At 42.1% G+C, this 16,111-nt stretch overlaps 1 protein-coding gene across 4 annotated transcripts in view; it reads right to left on the reverse strand.

The window, feature by feature from the left end:
* Positions 1 to 16,111, reverse strand: part of Sash1 (SAM and SH3 domain containing 1) — a 933,133-nt gene that overhangs the window by 134,984 nt on the left and 782,038 nt on the right. For 3 of the 4 annotated variants that reach the window (XM_019209951.2, XM_033763318.1, XM_010639655.2), the window contains exon 2: positions 3,996 to 4,124. The exons of the other annotated variant lie outside the window; for it this stretch is intronic. In XM_019209951.2, coding sequence (XP_019065496.1) covers positions 3,996 to 4,124 — 129 coding nt within the window. The remainder of the gene's footprint in view (positions 1 to 3,995; positions 4,125 to 16,111) is intronic. 4 annotated transcript variants of the gene reach the window in all.

A 16,111-nucleotide genomic window follows, 5' to 3' on the forward strand; every position in this document is an offset into this window, starting at 1 on the left:
TTATATATAACATATTTTTTTACTTTTTAAAGCCAAATATAAAATCTAAATATTTGTTCTGCCTATAAAATATTAGCCCTAGAATTCACCCAGAAATTTAGCGGTTTACCACTGAGCTACATCACCAGACTTTGCCTATCATAAACTGATTCAACTCAGGTCTGTTTTCTAACTTAGTTTTTCAAAAACACAATATACGTTATGCTACTGTTTTTACTATTACTATTACTGTTTTAGGCTCTTAATTACGTGACTTTCTCTTACTGCTTTTAGTAGATTATTCCTCTTTGAAGCTATCTTGTATTTACCTTTGCCAGAGTTGCTTATGAATACAGAGAGTATTAACCTCCATGTCTTCAGACCCAAGGTTGTTCCACCAGGCAAACAAGGAGGCAGTTTTTTCACTTGTCCAAAGGCAGAATTCAAAGACTAGAAATATACTTAAAATTCAGGTGCAGTCAATAGGAGTGCTGTGTTATGGACTAAAAGCCACAGCTCTGCAAGGATATGAGCTGCCATCAGGAGTCAAACGTATGATGAGCTGCTGCTGAGAAAGGGAACAGTGAATAAGCTGCTTGCATTGCATGTGTGGCCTAAAGGATGGATAATCGGAAGGAAAATCTGTTTAACATGGACTTCCACACTACCGAGCCATGTGCCCGACACATGAAATATCCAACTTCTTACACTTTTAGGACCAGGGATTTAGCTCAGTGGTGCTGCCGCCTGCCCTGCAAGCTCAAGGTTCTGAGTTTGATCCCCAGTACCAAAAAATAAATAAAAATACCTTTTTATAGCCAGCCGTGGTGGCACATGCCTGTAATCCCAGTACTCTGGGAGGCTGAAAGCAAAAGGATTCCAGGTTCAAGTCCAGCCCAGGCAATTTAGCATGATCCTGTCTCAAAATTTTAAAAAATCTTAAAATGGGCTGAGCATGTAGCTCAGTGTGAAGGCCTGGGTTTAATCCCCAGTACCAGAGAGAAAAATCTCCTTTACTTCTATGGCTTGCCTGGAATTTCATAGATTTAAATGTGCCAATTTAGGATCTTACTCTTCCTACTGGCTACAATTTAAAGAATGAACAGTCACGCTTCCAGCCTGGCTTGAATTAGCTCCCATCAATTTTACCCAGCACCAAGTTCTCACACCTTTGATGGCAACTAATTAAACCCATGTGGTGTTTCTTTTTTCCCCCAGACTGTCTTTTGCTGCTCTGGAATAGAGCACACCAAATTAGTTCCATCTGTCTAAACAGGAAGGAGGATATTTAGCCCATCCACAGGCAGGCTTCCCTTCCTACCTAGAAGCAGCCTTCCAAGGTTCCTGAACACCAGAGGGATGATTCTGGTGGCCCCAACTCTTAGACCAGCTAGAAGTCTGCACAGAGCTTACTGTGCTATAAATGCATAGCCGTCATTTCCATGTACCATGAAATGTCCAGGAAGACCATACAGGACTAATATTCCAGGTCAAAATGACAACATTCCAAAATGAAGGGCTTGGGGTGTAGCTCAGCAGTGCAGCTTGTGCCTAACATGTGAACAGCCCTGAGTTCAATCCCCAACATGACAAAAACAAAAAACAAAACAAACAAAGAAAAACGACAACAAAAAAACAAACAAAGCAAAAACAAAAGTGCAGTGGTTCAGTTTTCTGTGGCAGTACTGTGAAAATCAGCGTATTTCTCATTAACTATATCCCAACAGGGCATCCTATTTATTTTATTTAGCAAAGCATAGGAGTCTTTTGACACAGGAGGTTATTTTCCTAGAAACAAATGCCCCCACCACTCACACACACCAGAAGACAAGTCAGAGAGAAAACATCCCCTGGCAACGATGACGCCCACATGCCTGCCCGAGCCAAGGTCTGGGACCATGGCTTTCTGCCCCCGAGTGACACTTCTTAGCCTCAACCAACTCTATTAAGCTAATGCCAATCCCTGCAGATGAAGAGCATGAGTTACTATTTGGCAGTCATAATGTCACTTCCTGGCCCAGGGATCTTTACTGGGGTTGAGCTGAGGAAAGAAATTTTAGAAAGAAGCAAGAACTTTAAGTGCCCACTTAAGTGGAAATAGACCGTGTTTATGCCCACGCACTTGTCGTGTCCCTTCTAAAACAGAATCTCTTTACATAACACAAGAAAGAATTAGCTGTTTTTAATTAATTCTAAATTAGTTACCTAGTTCTGTTTCCACCCTAAGGAGATTTAAAATTTTGAGTAAGGTTTCAACTGAATCGGTGCATTTCAAAGGCACAGGGGTGCCGTAAACAAGCACCTATGATGCAGCCCCCATCATAGGAGAAGGTCCCAAAAGGAGCTCTCTGGGTGAGATATGGAGAACAGGGACTTTTCTTCTGCTTTCCCCTCTCAGGAGGAGGGTTGCAGGTCAGCACACACAACAACACAACTTGCATGGAACTGCCAGCCCTGGTGTCTCATGCCTGCAGTCCCAGCTTATAATCCTGGCTACTCAGGAGGCTAAAGCAGGCATGTTACAAGTATAAGGCCAGCCTAGGCAACTTAGTGAGACCATGTCTCAAATTAAAATTTAAAATTGTTGGGAATATAGTTCAATGGTAGAGCAGTTGCCTGGTATGTGTGAGTGTTATGGCGTATGTCTAGATGTCCCCCCAAAAGCCTCTTGCGATCAGAGGTGGAACTTTTTCAGAGGTGACTGGATCTAGAGTATATAATACTGGGAATGATTCATGGTGCAATGCTAAGACCCAGGTCACTAGGATTAAGGGTGTAAGTGCTACCCACCTTAATGGCCGGTAGCCTGGATAAGATACAAGGGACAGAAAAGGCTGTGGTCATCTCTTGATTGCTTTGCTACCTTGTCATGAACTGATGGCTTTGCTGCTCTCCATGAGTTGTTTCTCCTCTGCAATGCTTATCTGCCAGCCACTCTGCCTTGCAGTCAGCCCATTATTTTCAAAAGTGAAATACACAAACTGAGATCTAAATAAACCTTTTCCGCCTTTAACTTTGGGTGTCAGGGATTTTGTCTCAGCAATGAGAAAATTAAGTAAGACAGTGAAGTTCTGGATTCAAGCAACATAGGACTGAAGTGAATCTAGTGGGTAGCTAATTTGAAGTCATAAAAATCAAGTTTCAGTAAGATACTTTACAGCATGGAACTACCAGCATACGTACAGATTGTATAGAGAACATCTGTGCTATTTATTATATATCCCACACAAGACCAAATGTTCCCCGAGTTATGCCTGCAAAGATCTTTACAAAGCTGCCACATTATTTTCAATGTTCCTAAGTTAGAGGAGAGCACAGAGTCAGAAAAGCTGGTGACTGCAAAGAGATTTCAATACCCTGGAAGATGAACTATAACAAGATAATAACAAAGTGCTGCATAAAAACCAAGGTACAAGTTTTTAACATAAACAAGAAAACTGTATTGCAATTTGTTTTTCTTTTTTTGGTACTGGGGATGGAACTCAGGACCACTGAGCTAAATTCCTAGCTCTGCATTGCAAATTTTTAAACATCCAGAAAAACACTGAAAGACCTCTAAAATGCCCATATGTTTATTGATAGGTGAGACATTATGGGTGGCATTTTGCTTCTGTAAATTTTCTTTTGTCTTTCAAAAGTGAAAAAGAAGAAAAGAAAAATGGGGGGGGTGGAAAGGAAGGAAGAAAAATAGCTTGCACAGGCACCTTTTGAGCTTACCAGTCAAGAGTAAAAACATCCTTTCTCTTTAAGTTAAAAATTAAATAAATAAAAATCTAGTCTCTCAGTTACGGCAAAGATTTGGTTCTGTTAACCAGCCAGCCAACAGGCAGTGTACTAAAGACCTGCAAAATAACTGCAATGATCTTCTGGGGACCTTATGTTTTAACCACTGCAAGTACAGACTGAAGCTCCGGGCAATGCAGGGCTACCAGAAGGGCTGGGGGCTGCTGGGCTAGGCAGGAGCAGGAAACACTCTGCTGAGCAGAAGAATATTCCCAGTGTTCGCCGCCACTCACCACATCGAGGTCCTGGGAAACCCGCCGTTTCCGCAGCTCCTCCATCCTCTCACACACGTCTGAGAAGCAGGTATTGTAATAATCTGCATACTGCTGTGCCAGGTCATCAATGTTTCCCAGGGAACCGTCCTGGGGGAGGAGGTTGGGGAAGGAGAAAGAGGAGAAAACAAAGGCAGTCAGGTAGGTAAGTCCACCTTGGAAAAGCCCCAGGCCATCTGATCATGCTCTCTACAGCATTTGTAATAATAAAGACTGATATTTATTACCCTGTGGCCATGTGCCAGGCTGATCCTTACAAGTGAGACCCAATCCCCTGGACAGTCCTAAGACAGGACTTGTTCTTTTCCTCACTGTATTGATGGACAAATAGAAGCTCAATGAAGGTGAGTGACTGCTATCAGAAGCCAAAGACAACAAGCAAGGAAGCCAGGTCTCCCACCAGGCCTGCCTGGTGCCAAAGCCATGGCCAACAGCCCAAACCTGCTTCCCCAGCAGGGCAAAGGGAAGAAAGGTGAAGAAAGTGCTTCCTGCAAAGGCACCTCAAGTCCCAGGAGCCCTGCAACCCAAGTCTGGCCATGGCTACATCGCAGGCCTCTCTTCCGTCTTGGGGAAACTTACAGACAGACACAGGTGCCAGCCTCCTTCTCAGCAACCTGAGTGGATCCTGGGAACTCAGGATACCATGCAGAATACCGCTTCTGGACCACACTTCTTACCCTCCCAGAAGACCCTCAGAAAAGTGGAAAACCTCATTCATCAGTCATTAGTGTTCGTTCCTACGCCCATTCATTCTTGTGGCCATTAATGTTCCCATTATTCATTAGGATTATTGCACACTCCAAGTACTGGTGGTTATTAATTTACCAAAATAAGCAAACATGTCACTTGTCTCTTGCCCAGGTAGTTGTCCCAGAGCACACAGAGTGACTTTACACCCAGCTCTGAGGTCTCACAAAGGTAAGTGGTCCCAGACTTATCTCTCAACTTCTCGGTCAGAGCAACAACAGTAATCATGAAGGAGCAGACTGGCAGCAGCCAGTTCTCAAGCCTCCTCTGGCTAAATACATTCATCTCCGACTGTTCTGTACCCTGCTACTATTCTGTGAGGGAGTGGATTCCCTAATACACATGGGAGCACACACAGAGAGGGTAACATTTGTGAGTTAAACTGTGTTTTCTATCACTTCCTCCAGTTCGAAAGGCACCTCCTCTCCTCTGTTATCTTCCAACAAGACCTTCCTTTGATATGAATAAGTGACTTGAACAAGACAACCAAGGAACACGACTCTTTCAAGGCAACCAAGGAAAATATATGTTCTTGGTGATCTACAATGCGTGCCCACACTTTCTAGGCTGGGCTGCTCACCAGGGTTTTCAGTTTTTAATGTTCATGCTTCTCCCATAGCTACATGTCTATCACCGAAGCACAGCATTAGTTGCAAGCAGAGCGTGGGATTCGATTTCTCAAAACCCCGGCCCTGGACAGAAAGCCTCAGCCACAGCAAGCAATTGTCTCACTCCACTTCTGCATTCCCCTATTTTAGGAACTAAGAGAGAGGAGAAATAGAAATTGAAAGAGACAGTTTTTTAGAAATCGCTCCTTCCTTTCTCACCATTAACATGTTCTGCATTTGAGGCTTGTGCCTCAGAGATCCTACCACAGAGCCAGGGAAATGAAGGACTTGTACAGAGCCAGTAAGATCTTTGAATATTTGAGCATGTCTGGGCAAGAGATTGTTTTCTCTACAGTCAGTCTGAGACCCCAGGCTGCACACAGCAGAGGAGGTGGGAGCCCATCCTCCTCTGAAAGATTAGGACAGAGGCCCTTAGCCCACTGGCCCTTCCCTTTCTGCCCCAATGAAGAAACTGCTTTCAAGGAAGAAGGAACTGGGCCAGAATATCTCACGGTGAGGGTCCTGAAATACAGCGTGATAAAGTACATTATGATCCTAAAGATTGCCCTGACTCATTTCAACTCAACAATACATGTCCATGGGCCACAACTCCAACGCTTACAACTGCCTCTTGTCTCCCCGACCTTGCCCAATCTGCCCTAGACCAAGTCACTAAAATAACCTTGCTAAACAGAGATCTGGCCAGCCCTCCCTCCACTGACAACCTTCCAGGCAAACTCATCACACACTCTGCAAGATAGACCCCTAATATACCAATCCAGCTTTCAGTCCCCTTCACCTCTGGTCCCTAGTTCCAGCATTGTCAAGATGAAGGCTGAAGCTGCACAGGGTAGCATATCTCTGCAATCTCAGCACTCCAAGAGGCTGAGGCAGGAGGACTGCAAGTTCGAGCAAAGCCTGGGTAACTTAGCAAGACCCTGTCTCAAAATTTAAAAAAGGGATGCAGCTGAGAGTGAAGGTCTTGGGTTCAATCCCTAGTACCACAAAAAAGAAAGGGGGGGCACGGGAAGTCACGGTGCGGGGTGGGCAGGAAGGTAGGCAAGAAAAATAGCTGAGCCCTAGGTACTGAGAAGACCAGACAGGGGGCAGAGAGCAGCAGGCAGCAGCAAAAGGAGGCCTGAGTAGGCCATCATCCCTTCTCACCTCCTGCCCCAGCACACATAACACCTCAGGAGAACAGAGGGAAATTACTATAGGAAACTAGGAGAGAAAAGGGCAGAAGAGCAGCTCCTGTGGGGGCATCTGTTCTAACCACCAGACAACTGCCCTGACTAGAACATCCCCTCAGAAGACGGTGTGCGTGGGTCATTCCAGGAAGACCTGCAGTACTCTAGGCCGAGGGGGACTGGGCAATTTTGACATCAGGGCATTGACCTTTTATAACCTAAGAAAGTCCGTTCACAACTCAAAGACAAAGCCCTCACCACTCCTGATTACTTACGCATCTCACGCTTTCTGAGCACCCTCAGAAGGGACAAAGAGCACTTTTGTCAGTGTTCATTCACAGGCAGAGATGAGCAGGTGGCGTAAAGACTGAGTTCCATCCTTGATCCTCACAAAAGCTAGGCTCCTGGGCTCTTCAAAGTTGGGTTGGTCTCTTAGAATTGTGGTGTTCTCTCTCATCCAGAAACTTGTGCCTTCACCATTTAAGGAAACAACACACCCACCACCTGAGGACAGATACCACACCCCACCCACTCTTTTACTAGCCAAGTGGGCTTGCAGCAGGAACACTGGCTTATACTTTCCCTGTGGCTACTCCTGAATAGATCATTCTCTCCCCAACCCCAGCACAGTCACTTCTTCCTCACCAATACACTTCAATCAAGAATTCTGGCTTATCTCAAAACTTACAGCTCTCATGTTTGTTAACTATACGACCTGTAACAACTGTTTTCTCAGACTAATAGAAGCCACTAGAACAATTAAAAGAATACTTAACTAGGTGTACTGAAACCACATTTCTTCTCTTCCTCTCTACAAACACCATCTAAGTTAACCTCTTCCATTCTAAAGTTTCCAGTCTTTTTTTCCTGTTAGAGAAAAAGGTTAATTTTCCATTCCACCCCAAATCACGCAAAACTCTTTCAAATATTTGGAGGCCTGAAAACATATCCATTACTCATGAGGAAGACAGCAGCTGTTTAACTCAAGGCAGGCCACAGACAGCCAGTATTTCACATCCCCAATGTGGCACCACGGCCACTCCGCACACGGATTCAGCAGGTAATAATTTAAGGCAAGGTGGCACAGCTGTGTTTACATTGGTCCAAATCACTCTCCAGATGTGCAGGAAGCCCCTATAATCACCACTTTCATCCATCTTGATAATTTAAATGCCAACAAAGGGACGATAATAAAAGAATGTGTATATTTTTACAAGATTCTCTGCCATCCTCCAAAACAATCTTCCATGGCTCACTTAAATGGAACCAATGAACTAGCTGGTGACTTGGGGAGGAGAGCTTGTACATGGTGGGCACATGTCTGTACCACTGAGCTAAAACCCCAGCCCCTGATTTTCTCTTCATCCACTTAAATTCCAAGCTCTTTAAAAATAACACAAAGGGGGAAGGAGGAAATTCTGGCAGAACATGAATGTTCATGGGTTTGATGACAGCAATGCTTTCGCTGGTGTGCATTTCGAGTTGTACACAGTGCATGTGGACAGCTTTTTATATCTCCATCATGTCAAAGTCCATGCCCTGTCCGGTGGTTTTAAAAAAGAAAAAAAAAATCCAGATTTTTTCAGAATAATCTGGCAAACCTCATAACATTTTTATCCAACTTGTTTTTTGTTTGAGATAAGTATAGACCTAGTTAATGAAAATAATCACTGCCACTGAAAGTATTCGCGACAAGCGCTTGTAGGGAATTTAAATAATACAACTAATGTGATCAAGGCACCACATTTATCTGCATCCTTCTAGGAAAAGTGAAGCCTATGTCTGACTCTCTGTTACAAAATAAGCCTCTAACCCTAATGTGACTTTAAGTCATCTCTCCATTTACCATAATAAATACCATTACTACAACACTTAACACAGATTCCTTGTGGGGGTGGGGGACATGGACAGGAACATGAAACATAGATGTCTTTATAGACTTTTTTAAAAGTTATTAAAAGCTTCGAGTTCAGCTTATGACTTGCCTAATCTATTTCACTTCTTTCTTATTTCTTCCCATTTGGTTCTCATGTATTAGGCTAAAGCAATATGAGTCCAAGTTTAGGAGGAGAGGAAAACCTTACTTCTTCAAAAAATTTAAGCAGATTGTGAAACTCTAAGTCACACTATCTTTTTATAAGAATTTTCCCAAGCCCATGTTTAGTAAGAAAAGAGTTACATGAAAATTCAATTTTGAGTCACATTATAAGAATGTTTTTCTCATCTTTGTCTTTAAAAACAAAAAAAGAGATACATGCAAATGCAAGTTCTCTTTCCTTTTCTTACAGAACTGGGTCACAGTTCTAGTCCATATGATTGACCATCTGCTGCACTTGATGTAGAACTGAATCAGTGGCCCCCACTACCAGTGTTGTTAGTTCAGTGGAATTCAAACTCATGCAGTCATCTCTAGAGGCCACAGAGCACATTTACACCAAGATACATCTTTCATATGACCAATATATAACTTTCAGGCAACTAACATACAGTAAAGCTATAAAGAGAAAGGCCGTTGAATCAAAACACTTCAGGCAGCATTCTCTCAATAACTGGTTTAACATTCTGAGCTTTATCCCATGTACTTCTGTCTCTGGAAAATTTGAAATCTAAAAGTACTATGAAAACAGAAGGCATGTATATGTGTACCTTTGTTATTTTTGCTCTTCTTTCCCTAGATATCATTTTAATATCTCCACAGACTTAAGAGAGGAAAGAGGAATTTTTTTCTTTTCTCTCTGAAAACATCAGGACATACGATGTACTCTGTCCTATGCAGATTATATGTAAATGAATGCAAATGAACTTGTGGTCCTCTTATTTTACTATCTAGAGAGAGCCTCAAGGGACAACCCAAATGTTTTGCTATAACTTCTCAGAGTTGTGGGAAAGAAATGGAACAGATTCCTGGCTCATTCATTTTTTTCTCTTTTTCTATTCCTATAAGCACATGCACGGTATATTTTATACAAAATAAACCATGTTATATTCGTATTGCTCCAAGGGAAGAACAGATATAGATATAGATTAGATATAGATATATCCTGCAAGCCAAATATGCTAAAAGAAATCAGTATAAAACAATGAAGACTGAGTTCTTAGACTACTTCACAACATGTTTGCGTTCTTAATTAGTTCGCTTAAACATTTTGAGGTAAAAAACACTTCTGACAACCTTTCAGGTGAAACTGCTAAAAGCATAAAAAAGACATGAATTCACGTTTTCTTGTTTAGCATCATCAAAGCTGTCATCTTTCAATTGTCATCTTCTCATCCTGTCCTATCCTATCATGTCATTTTGGAGAAATTCAATGAGAGAGAGAGAGAGAGAGAGAGAGAGAGAGAGAGAGACAGGCATGGGTGTCGGGGGTTGGCCGAAATACAGTTCATGAAAATGTTTTCAGTCCATAACAACTAAAAAATGTCACACACTAAAGAAACACATTAGATCATGCTGATGGTGTGGGAGGACCCTGGGGCCAGCAGGTGGATGGAGGAGGACTGTCTTAATATCTCCCTCTCTCCAAAACCACCCAGAACTTGATAGAGTCTATGTCTAATTCTTACTTTGGTAAATATGGCCATGGTGTCCAAGGCCCCCTTACTGTGCTGAGGTTAGGTGGGCCTCAGTTAACCTAAACCCACTTCTGAATAATAAACAGCCTCACAGAAAGTGGGACTGACCACTCTCCTTCCCAAAACTCTGTCAGCTCCCAATTCTAGAGCCACGGACTCCAAAAATCTGGAAGAGGGTGGATATCACGGAAGAAAGAGGGCACAGAATCTCTTTAATGTGCAAGGGATAACAATAATATATGGCACATGTTTGAATTTTTAAAGACACATTGCCATTTATTCCCCTCAAAATAATCCCCCTTGCTTCAAACACATTTATCCCACTGTTCTCGACACTTTCTGAAGCAGTTCTAAAAGTCCGTTCATAAGTGTTTCAGATTTTAAAATATGGTAAATGCTATTGCCTACTACAATACAAGAAAAAGGCAGGCTCATAAAAACATAATGATGTGTCTTCATCTATATCATTCACCAGATCCGGTACCATGCAAATTTGGCTCTTCCCCAAAGTTAATGACCATGAAAAGTGAACATTGTGAATCAGTCAGGACACTGACGCAGCCACAACAGCCCAAATAAAGACACTCACAAGACAGGACTTCCGGAACTGCTTCAGAAAAGTGGCAAAATGATAAGAATAGTGTGTTCAGAGGGACGGAGAACAATTTGAAGTGGATTAATGAATTCTCTTTCACTGCAATAGTTTTTTAAATGTAAACCTTTACAGTATGTTAGATAACATCTCATATGTATAATTTATTTGTGACTATATCTAATAATAAACACTTATTAATATTAATTCAATCTATATACAACTATGATTACTTACATTAAAAATACACACAAAGGGGGCCGGGGATTTAGCTCAGTGATTCCACCATCTGCTTTACACTTAAGTGAAAGGTCCCGAGTTTAATCCCCAGCACAAAAATACAAAACAAACAAACAAACAAAAAACACACACAAAGGGGCTGGAGGTATAGCTTAGTGGCAGAGAACTTGTCCGGTGCTTGTGAGGCTCTGGGTTTGATCCCTAGAACCATCACCACCACAACAAAACAAAATACAAACACACTGAATCGAGTGTTTAAATGAGATAAAACAATTACAAGTAAAATCATGGATAAGCAGCTGCAGGTGCTGATCCATCAGGGGGGCCTTCTAGGTCAAGGCTGGGGTCATGGGAGCTGGTGAACTGACCCCACATAGGCTGCTGCCTTCCTCTGTGGCCAGCACAGCACCTAAATCACTCCAGGTCGGCGGGGATGGCAGGAACAAAGTAGGATATGAAAGAGAACAAGGCCAAGACAGAGCCCAGGAGAACTGGGAGCCACAAAGACAACTAGAACCCACATCACAGTCTCATCAGCTCAGCCTGATGCCATGGACAACCTACAGGAGAAACTGAAGCTCTTCACAGAGACCTGCTGACTCCTGGGTTTGCACTCAGTGAAGGGGAAGGAGAATTGGAAGACTCTGGAGTCTCTTGAGGTAACATCACCTGTTATTGGATAGAGTGAAACCCGAGCAGAAGCATCTCTGTCTCTCGCCTCCATATCTCAGGCCCAAAGCAGTCTATATACACCTAGGGTCCACAAGGCTTGAGATTTTTCAGAAGAAATGTTATTGCTAGAATACATGTCCTTAAATGCTGGTGCCTCTGACTCACAGTGATTACCCAATATAAAGAAGAAGGGATGGCTATAAAGTTTGTGAGTATGATCTTCGGTTATCAACAGTTTACAGGATATTTCATTAACTCAAGTAATACTGACTGAAACTACTAGAATCCAAGTGCTGTGTATTTGCTAAGCACACAATATAAAAATCAACATATATACGTGATTGTTTACTATCACCAAACAGAAGGGCAAAATGCATCCTTTAATTCAGTGCAGTAGTATGGTTAAGTTGTGGCAACTTATTAAAGGAATTTAGTAAGCTATATGCATGATATAAGGTCCTTTGGAATTAACACATCCCCATTGGCTTGGACCACTGGTGGTACATGCATGACTGTCCCATCAGATGGCTTGTACCACTGGTTGTACCAACAGATGTACTCTCTTTTATCAGCCTTCTTCTAACAGAATTACTAAAAAAGCTGCCCAATGGGACAGGTATCCATGTACCACCTATGGTTCAAGCCGCCTAGCAGCAAGATCTACTACGGCCCCCTCGTGAGCATGTTAAAGGCCCTGAAAGAATCAATCTGCTGGCTATGAGTGACAGGAATCTTTAGAATGTGAAAATTCAGAGAAAAGAATGGTAACACCGATAATCCACTTTCAAAGGTTACAAGCATACTTGCTGGGCCTGGTGGTACACGCCTACAATCCCAATAATCCAGGAAGCTGAGGCAGAAGGATCATAAATTGGAGCCCAGCCTAGGCAACTTAATGAGAACTTGCCTCAAAATAAAAAATTTTAAAAGGGCTGGAGATGAACCCCTATTGCAAAGGCCCTGGATTCGATCCACAGTACTGTACATAATAGTAATGGTAGTAAAAAAGAATACAACTATAGATTCAGACTCAAAAAGAACATTAGAATTTAGCAGATGGCAATTTTAGACTGAACTCATTTTCCATTTCTAAACTGTCCTAGGCTTAACAGAATCACAGATCTGGAAAGAATAGCACCCTTAGTTGGGTAGGAATGAAGTCACAATTTTAGACCAGATTCACAGATTTTGGTGAGTATGAATCACACTTTGACTCTGGCATACAAACCTGAAGTTGTATGTGGATATTCTCAAACATTTAACCAACCAATTTTTTATTTAGTCACTGGAAAAAGTAATCTTTGAGAATCCTAGAATTCTGGAAATTAATGTTAATCTCAGAACAATACTGAAATCTCTGGCAATATGATTGAACATTATACAACATTCAAATTTGCCGTGATTTATACAAATTATATTCTGCCACTGTGTGAACAAAGAGACATGAAGTGCGGGCCCTTCATGGAATTAGACTGACCTTGATTCTGCTTTACTTCCTCCTGGTCCTCCTACATGCAACTAGGATGAGCCCTAGGAATCTAGACAACTGGATCAAAGTTGACTGGCAACACACCTTGTGCTTGCAATAAAGTTGATTTAACTACTTCTTGGTGCCACTACCAAAAATTCCACATTTTTGAGAACTGATGGGTAATATCTAAAATACCCTATGCCTAGCACCTGACCTACATCACAATAAATCCTACATTCCCCATCTCACATATAAACAAATGGCTTGACATGATATCCAGAGGTGCTTCAACATCATGGGGTCAGAAGAAGTAGTGAAGGCACACAGGCAGAGCCACGATTGAAAACGCTAGTGCTTGAGTAAGGTGGTCTCTGTACTTGAGAATAAGTCTCTCTACTTGATACATTTTAAATTTTCCATTGCAAAGAGGTGTTAAAAGGTGGCTTTTATGTGTTTATTACTTACTGTCAACAAGAAATATAAGAGTTTTTAAAGGTTGGGGCTAGGTGTCATCTTTTCTTTGCAACCTCAGTACCTAACACCACCAGGATGCGAGTTTTAAGCTGTTACCTAAGAAGTAGCTCCAAAATACACATGTGCATAAATGGATGACTCATGCGGCATGCATGAATGAATGAACAGAACGAATGAGGGATAGGCAGCAGAATCCATCTCTCATGTTCCTGTGATGACTGTAAAAATCCTAAGCAACCATAAATTTTCAGACTTCGCACCAAACAAGCATTTTTACATATATAATAGTGAGCTTGTAGTCATAGCCCTTAGTCCCACTGACCTTACATCTATAATACAGTCCATGAGTAAGACAAGGAAGCAGGAACTAAGTCATCAGAAATGATGACAAATGGGGGGGTGGTCCTCCAGGCAGACGGGACAATTATAATTCCTCTGTATCACAGCACAGCCCAGTGTCACAGAGGAAAGGCTGCCTTGGGTGGCTGCACAGTCACATGGCACAGGTGTGGCAGGAAAGGAAGAGAGAATGGAACCCAGGCTTGGGACTTGTCAGGAATTCAAAGGCCATAGAAGGCTAAGTAAGAAGGGAGGTAAAGTGTGAGCTGTTACCTTTAAACAGTATAGGAAATCCCTGCCATATGTTTCAGTGACAACCAAACCACATAGATTTTAAAAGCAGCAACCTGATTTCATTAGCTTTGCATTTTGCATAAAAACCACTTAACATAGGGCACTCAATTGGAACCTGTGAACTGACAGTGCCTGTTCCTCACCAGCTAGAAAATCTCCCTATGAAAGGAGTCCTTGCCTAGCTAGTCTGCTTTTATTATTTTATTTGGCTATTCTGTTCAGCTATGAAGCCACTCATTAGGCTGACATCAATAAAGTGACCCTAAGCAAACTGCCACCAGTTTATCTGCCTCTTTCCACCTTCTCGACACAAAAAGCTTCAGCTTCTCAACAATAAAGACAAAGTAAAGTCCTGGGGGATGTTAGTCCTCTTTCCAGGCATTCCTACAGTCAAAAAGGACAGCTTCCTGGAACAAGGGCAGCCTACAAGAGGAAGATTCATGCAGAGGCTGAGAATTCCTGTCAAGGGATTAGAAGGTCTTGATGTGGCCTTGTTGGGATCCAAAGCTTTTTCATACACAAAAGAGAACTCGAGGGAAAGCTCGTTGGTGCGGTGGGCTTAAGTCAATGAAGTCCCACAGTCTTCTCTTATTCTGAGAGAAAAAAGCATTAAGATTTTTGAAACAAGGACTACATAAAATGGCTCACAAATTTATATGAATGAATCCTTGGCACTCACTCCCAGCACGAAAACACACCTAGAAAACCACCGGTTCCCTCCATTGGTCAGGCGTGATAAGTAAACAAATGCACCTACAATGCTGTCACCAGAGAAAACATGGTAACCCTTTGCAGCAGAGGCAGAGGAGCACAGTGAGTTCGAGGCCAACCTGAGCTACATAGTGAGTTCAAGGCCAGTCTGATCCATTTAACAAAACCCTATCTCAAAGCAAACAACAAAAAAAATGCCAAACAACCCCAAAACAACTCTTTATAAACCTAAGCCTCCCCAACACATTTCATGACCTCACTTTTATCATTTGCTTTTCTGACCACTTCGATTAAACCACAGCAACAGTACACCAAGGATTCCTCTCAGGGTCACAAGGCGCGCTTGTGAATGTCAGGTATGGAGAAAATCTGTTGGTTTCACCCTGTACTACATTCTGCCTGCAACATATAGGGAAAGCGAGATTTGGATAGTCGGCCCACAAAATCACCCCTACTATTAAGTATCCTCCTCCGTACCCACACTTGTCATTTTTCCCATCTAACCCTAGAACTGGATAATACGTAGGGCACAATGGCCACACTTTCAGTTTTTTTCAGGGATAAAAGTTCTTTTATAACCACATAATTTCTCCTCAAGATGATTTCAATTCTTATCATAAGAGGTTATAGTTTTTCCAAAAATATAATAGGAAAGAACTCTGAAAAAGCGTCAGAAGCATATGGGTTTGTTCCTACTTATAGATTAAAAACAGCTTGGAAGTTGGGAGTGGAGAGTATTTGCTTTGTACCACTTTCTACCCAGGGGTACAATGTAAATGTGAGATTCATTTTATGTCTAAAAGAACAAAAAGAAATCTACATCATTCTACTAAGCCAATTACTGTTTCAGAGTGAAACCATCCATCTTCTCAATTTCCTCACAAGGTGAGAATAACATCACCATGGCCCTTTTGTGATACTTAATGGTTAGATATCAATTGTATACTTTCTTGAAAGAACAACTGATTTCACTGAAAAATAAACATTTTTATAAGGTCAGCAGCTAGATCTTGGGGAAGAGCTGTCCCGGTCAGTGCTGCTTGAACCTTCTCCCCGCGCCCTTCTTCCCATCATTTCTTAGATTCACGAGGAAGCAAACCCATATGGCCCCATGAACTAGTCAGGGCAGGCCCACCTCCTACCCAAACTTTTCCCAGTTAAGTTTATTG

Source organism: Fukomys damarensis, unplaced genomic scaffold (genome assembly GCF_012274545.1).
Source record: "Fukomys damarensis isolate Sample0158 unplaced genomic scaffold, DMR_v1.0_HiC HiC_scaffold_14, whole genome shotgun sequence".
Lineage (NCBI taxonomy): Eukaryota > Metazoa > Chordata > Mammalia > Rodentia > Bathyergidae > Fukomys > Fukomys damarensis.